At 48.5% G+C, this 6,892-nt stretch overlaps 1 protein-coding gene across 1 annotated transcript in view; it reads right to left on the bottom strand.

Moving 5' to 3' along the window:
- The window catches only part of HCN4 (hyperpolarization activated cyclic nucleotide gated potassium channel 4), a 79,713-nt gene that overhangs the window by 16,260 nt on the left and 56,561 nt on the right, over positions 1–6,892 (bottom strand). Inside the window, exon 7 of the mRNA XM_015597663.1 lies at positions 1,101–1,524. Coding sequence (XP_015453149.1) covers positions 1,101–1,524 — 424 coding nt within the window. The remainder of the gene's footprint in view (positions 1–1,100; positions 1,525–6,892) is intronic.

Genomic DNA, 6,892 nt, shown 5'->3' with positions numbered 1-6,892 from the left:
TTTTTTTTTTTTTTTATACAATTGTTAATTAGTTTCTGTAGCCTGTGCTCCACCCAGAGCCCCTAGGATCCTTTTACAGTTTGTACACATACAACTCCAGGCTCCCTGGCGCTTTCACGTCCTAGAGCCAGCACCTGCAGCTCTGTGTCAGAAGCCTGCCCTGGGCTACTGGAAACCACTTTTTCTGCTAGCACCCAGGGTGGACGGCCCCTGAACCAGTGGCTGGCAAGTAAGAGAATATCAAAATTCTAATTCCTTTGCCTTCAATGGGCACCTCTGAAATGTGGTGTACACTGTCCCTAGAGCTCTCATGGAAAGGGGCCCAAGTCACCCTCTATGGGACTTTGCTAGGTGTCCACCCTTAATCAGCTTCCTGCCTTTCCCTGTCCCTCTTCCTCAATCCCTTACCAGATTTTCCTGAAAACACCTCCCCCTAAAAAGTCACTTTCATGTAAATCCTCATCTCAGGGTCTTCTCCAGAAGAACCCAGTCAAGGACAGTTGCCGAAAAAATCTGCACAATAATCCAGATTTCTGCTTCTCGTGATAGATCTGTAGATCTAGCAACCCTGTGCCGATTCTCACTTGGCAACAAGTGGCTAGAACTGAGTAGGGATGACCCGATCCAGACAGATGTATTCTCGTTTTCCTCAGTCTACCACACCCTTATTGCCTTCCAACTGGCCTTTTACCATTCACGTTCCCTGTCTGGTCCCTACAGGCTTCTGAGTTTGCAACCCCTACAACATAGTATAGTGGTTACCATTGCAGGCTCTGGAGTCCAGGTTCACCAATCGTTGATTCTGTGATCTTAATAAATCCCTCAATTTTTTTGTCTCTCGGTTTCCTCATGTAAAAAAATGGTACCTATATGGTAACCAATATGAGCTTTAGAGACTTAGTAGGGATCCTGCCTGTAAAGTGATTTGCACAGTATCTAGCATACGATATTCAAGAAATTACTAATATTTGTCCTCTTGGAGCAGGTGTGCCTGTTAAAATCCAACAGCCCACATCCAACTATCTGAGATTACCTCCTGGCCCTTCTTCTCCCTGGAGGAAGACACCCTTCCTCCAAGAGGTTTGGGTCTGAGCACTCACTTCTTCCCACTGGTGAATATATCGAATGAGGCGGGAGAGTCGCAGGAGGCGCAGGAGGCTGAGGATCTTGGTGAAGCGGACGATGCGCAGGGCCCGAGCTGTCTTGTAGACCTCCGAGTCGATGCGTGTCTCCACAATGAGGAAAATGTAGTCCACAGGGATGGAGGAGATGAAATCCACCACGAACCAGCTTTTGAGGTACTTCATCTTAATCCGCTGTGGGTCCAGGATGATTTCTGTATTGTCCTCTACCACAATCCCCGTGCGAAAGTTGAGAACCAAGTCGATGAGGAAGAAGGTGTCTGATACCACATTGAAGACGATCCAGGGTGTGGTATTCTCATCCTTGAAGAAAGTGATGCCCACAGGGATGATAATCAGGTTCCCCACCATCAGCAGCAGCATGGTCAGGTCCCAGTAGAATCTGTCAAGATATACAGGGGTCAGTAGTCAGAAAGAGAGAGAAAACAAGTCACAGACTGAGAGAGAAGCGCCAAGGGAGAGCAAGTGTGGGAGAGAGAAGTCTTTGGACACTGAGGGATGTTCTGTGACACGGTAGGAGGTAGGCCCACAGCAACCAAGGCAAAATGTAAACTATGGCAAAGAAAGAGGCTCTTCCTTCACTAAGGGTACCCTCTGCCTGCCCCTAATGACAAGCCTCCTATCCCCATCTCTATGCCCCAGTGAGAGTCAGGTTCAAAAGCAAAGCAAACAATGACATCTAGAGAGAAGTGAGAGGATGTTTTAGCAGCAGAAGCAGTTTACCCTGCACCACCCCAGGTTCAGGCCAGGCTGTTCCACCTTTCCCATAAGGCAGCTGTGGCCTGAGACAGGCTGGCAGCAGACATGCCACAGGCTGTGACTGGAGAGCAGGGGGGGTCCATATACACAGCAGGCAAGAGGCCCAGGCTCCAGCCCCAGCTTTGTCACTGATGCTGCGTGACATCAGGCAGGGGCCTTCCCCACTCAGGGTCTCAGTTTCTTACTACAATGAGAGATGGAGCCTCAACACTTTATGGGAGTACCCTTTAGCCTATCCCCTATAGTCAGAAAACGTCTGGTTATCTGTCTCCTCCAGAGGTTTGCATTCTAATATGGGATTGGGGAGGGACAGTGACATCTTCAAAGGCAGGAAGTGTTAATGGGGCGAATTCAAGTACCAGTGAGGTACCACTCAATGCAATGGAGTGAGACCAGCTGGGGCTTCTAGCATCATTTCCCCTAAGCCCTCAAAGCAACTGCAAGTGCTTCCTCAGGGAGGTAAGAGAGGGACCCTCAGGATGAAGCCTCTGAGAGGTTAAGCGATGTGAGGATGTAAAAGCTAACTCTCAGGTCTCCCACCTGGCCTGGCAGGGGCCCCTCTGGAGTGTGCAGACAGCACAGGCAGGCACAGGCCCCACATCTAGGAGGTATGACCAATCATTCCTGGGACCCAGCCCAAGTACCAGCCACCGCAGGGCTGGCTGCAAGACCAAAAACTCGAACCACAGAGCTATTTCTCTCTGTTATCAATTTAGACAGTTACACAATGACAGGTAAAGGTATTAATCTTTATTAATTAAAAAGAAATAAGGGCAGAAATAAGCATGTCTTTTCCCCAAAGATGTAACCTTTCAGCCATCTTTAATTTCCTACTTCAGGGAAGCCAGGAGGAAGGGAGTGAGAAACAAAAAGACCAGGTTTCCCCAAGTCTTCAGAGGAGCCCACCATAAAACCCAGTGCCCCTGCCTGAGGAGTTCCAGGTTTGAAAAAATATTACTTCATAGCAAATCATTTTCTTTGCCAGAGTCAAAATGGTGCTATGAGTCAAAGAGAGGGCAGAGTCTGCTTCACTGAAGGTGGGCAAAACAGCTGCCCCACATCACACAGTTTGGGGAAAGGTGGCTTCTAGAAAGGCCACTTCTGGCAGCTCCTTTGAAAGCCAAGCCCTTTGGGGCCTCAAGACAGGACCTCAAGTTAGAAACTCACTAGGCTAAGGCTTTTCATTCTAAGGTTGATGCCAAGAGGTCAACTTTAGCTCCTTCCCTGCTCCACAACTCACCACAGCTTTCCAGACACAATCCCTCTAATGCCATTTGGGAGAAACCAACCTAAGATCTGAGAAACCACCCAGCCTTCAAACTCAGTACCCAGAACACAGCACAACCTAATGACTCGGGGGCCCCAGGAGAATGGTTTCAGCTTCTAAGGGGTGCTCTTGAGCTGTGTACACTCTCTACCCAGCGTCATACACATCATTCAAAGACAGTTTCAGACACTCATTGGATACCACACACAGGTATCCTCATTCACACATATAGTGTGCAAATACCCTTATATACACATGGCAATCATTCCTTTTCCTTTAATCTCATAGGAAAAACAAAGCAAAAAAAAAAAAAAAAACCTGTGGCAGAGAGAGGCCACTGAGGGCCCTGTGGTCCTCTGTACATAAAGCTAATAATACATCCAGGCTGGAGGAGTTTCTAAAATTAACAGAGCAGGCACGAGCAGCTGTGAATGCTGACTCGGGCAGGCCTGCCACTCCAGCGGGTTTCTACACTCTCCCAACTCTAGTTCTCTCAATTACAGACCAAATTTAAGACAGTAATTAACAGGAGAATGTTTGCATTTAGTGGTCTTCATAAAACCAAATTACATGAGGCAAAAACACCCATTTCCTCGCATTCTGACTAATTGTTTCAATCGTGAGTTTCCAGATGCTAAGGGATATTTCTGGTGTCTAATCTGGGGTGGGGTCGGAATACTGGAGCACTCTTCCCCAGAAACCACTATGCTGGAGCACTGCAGAGCTACTCAAAAGGCTGTATAATGTGGTGGGAAGAAAGACGCATAGGCTCTTGGAGCCAGCCAACCTTGGTTTGATTTCTGGTTCCACCATTTACTAGCAAGTCATTTAATCTCTCCATGCCTCAGTTCCCTCATCTGATCAATGAGGATAATAACAGTACCTAGCTAGCAGAATCATAAGAATTAAGTGAATTGATACTTGCAAAATACTCTGACCCTTGCCTAGCTATGTTATTAAATGAGTAAATAAGTAATTCAAAAGTCAACAAATTCATAGAAAAGAAGAGGAAGATTTAATCTTCCAAGGAAGAACCAAAGCAAAGCATCTGCTGGAGGTGGGGGTGGAAGGGAACTCATAATGGTCCCACTAGAGCCAGCAGAGGAAGTCAAGGATAACAATATTCCCTGAAGAAGCAGATGACAGAACCCATTCACCTCGGCAGACAGATACCCTGACCCCAGGAACTAATGGTCCAGTCAGAGGACAAGGCATAGAAGACAAGTTGGGAAATGATGTAAGAAATCATCCCAGGCATCTAAAAAGGTGGGTTCCTGGTGACTCATAAGGGTGAGACAAGAAAGTGCTCCAGGAGTAGGTGAGAGAAGTTGGGCTCTGGGAGCTGCCCTTGGCCTCGTAGACTACCCTTCCTTACTCTTCGCCAGATGGTTACACGCATTTCTGAGAGCAGAGCCCAGCCCAGCCAGAGCAAGAAAATGACGTTCAGCACCACGGACAGCTCCCCTGGCACGCCTGCCAACCCCACTACGCTGGTCTAGCCAGGGGAAGTTGGCCACAGCCTCCCCACTGGCACCCTCTGCATCCTCAGCTCCCTGGCCGCTCTTCTCCTCCAATCCTAGTGACCAGAGCATCTCAAGTGATGCCTTAATGTCCCTGAGGATTTTCACTGGGGACGCCTCGGTGACTGGAAAGCCTTTATCCATAAAGACCCCCAAACATTTCACATGTATGGAGTGCTTACTTTGCACTCTCTATGCATTACTTTATTGAACCCTCATACCAGCACTAAGGTGGCTGCTATTGTCTGTATTTTACAGATGACAACACTGAGGTTCAGAGGGAAGTATCTATCTTCCCAAGACACAGCCAGTGAGGAGCAGACCCAAGATTGAGAGAGGTCTGTGGGACTCCAGAGCCTGACCTCTTGGGATTTCAGGCACCTCAGTAGGATTTGGGGAAGTGGACAAGCCTTTCTAGCACCTCTGCATCATTCTGGGGAGGTGACCTACCACAAAAGGTACAGCCCCTGCCCCAAAGACAAGAGAGGAGAAAGGAGGGTTGCAAAGGTTTCAAGGAGACCCTTCTTCATGATGCCAGAGCCTTCTGAGGAACTTTCAGGGTGGGGAAAGTGACACATCTTTCAAGTATTAAAACAATCTGCCATCAGGCACAGTTGCACCCATCCTGTAGAAGGGAAAATTAAGGAGAGAACAGTAACATTTCCAAAGCCTCAAGCTGGATGCCCGTGCATCTCTAGCACTCCACTGCCCCTAGGATAATACATGAATAAATCCCACAGTCCAAGATATGCATCTATGGTGGTGAGTGTTGGGCCCTGGCAGGGAAGCATTGGACAGCCACATCAGGACATGCTGGAGTTGGCATATGTCTGAATTAGAGGCCTTGGTCTCTCCAATTACAGTGTTCTCTAAGGCAAGAGGAAGTCCTGGCCAGCAAGACACCAAATGGGCTCTGAAGGCCCTGCACCAGGTTCAGCCCCAGGACCCCAGGCCCATCCTCTCTCAATTGTGAACCCTACTTCCTACCTGGACCAATAGGTCCATCCAGGGAAGCAGGTGGCCTCTCAGCAGGAGGATGTATTCTATAGGCCAGCTTTAAAGGTGAAGGTCCCATTTGTAAGAAGAAATAGGGGATGGCAAAAAGCCCAATATCCTTTACACTGACACCTGGAACACTTCACGGTTTGATCTCAGAGGAAGGTTATGGACTCAAGGCAGCTGAGCGAAGAAAAGATAGGGACTTCTGACTTTGAAGTCAGAACTTGAGCACCAGACCAAGGGTCCTCTCCCTCCCTGGAGGCTTCCCTGGATGTGAAGGGTGATAAAATGGGGCAGAAGTGGAGGTCTCAGAATAGGGGTCACCTCCTTCAACCTCCTCTTGTCCACATACGCCCATACTTGCCTTCGACCGCATATGCTCACACATATGCAGGCACATACATACACACACACATCTACACATCTGCACACAAGTACATGTATACACATGCACAAAAACACCCACGAATACAATTTTGTTTACACATTCCTGTCTATGCACTCCTGTTAATTTTTGCCCTCATATGCATGTCCATTTTCACACATGCATACTTTCTTGCACACCCATTTTGACACAAATGCTGTCCACTGAGAATCCTGTCAGCTGGAATAAAGATAATGTCTTTTTTGTGCATTAAAATCTTTTCCATCCTTCAAGATTTATCTGAAGCGAGACCTCTTCTGGGCCTCTCCAAACTCTCACCAATTGAGCCTCCACCCAGCCTGGGTCCTGGCTTTGGATCTCGATTGCTGTGGGCTCAGGGGCTTGTCCCAGACACACCTGTGTCCCTGTAGTGCTGACTGCAGGCCAGGGTCCCCATGCTTCCTCCAAGGTGAGTGACACACCCAGAGCCCCATCATTTTACTCCCTCCCTCTCTGCAGATGCTCCCATTCAGACACCACTCCTAGCACCAGACCTGCATTCCCACCTGCCACCTGGAGGGCCTGCTGGCTCCTATACCCAAGTCTAGGGCTGAACTCAGCCTTTTCCTCCTCAAAGCTGAATGGCAGAGCATTTTAATCACCTGGGCTCAAAACTTCAAACCCATCCTCAGCTGCTTTCTCTTTCTTCCCACTCACCCCTGCAGGCCCCCCAAGCTGTGACCATGTTTTGTCTGGTGTCTTCTATGATGTCTCCTGAACCTGTCCCTGACTGTTCTGTTCCTCACCACTCCTCACTCAGACTCTTGCGCCCTGCCTACCT

Source organism: Pteropus alecto, unplaced genomic scaffold, assembly GCF_000325575.1.
Source record: "Pteropus alecto unplaced genomic scaffold, ASM32557v1 scaffold38, whole genome shotgun sequence".
Lineage (NCBI taxonomy): Eukaryota > Metazoa > Chordata > Mammalia > Chiroptera > Pteropodidae > Pteropus > Pteropus alecto.
Note: the sequence above shows the minus strand (reverse complement) of the source record. Positions and strands in the feature narration are given on the sequence as shown.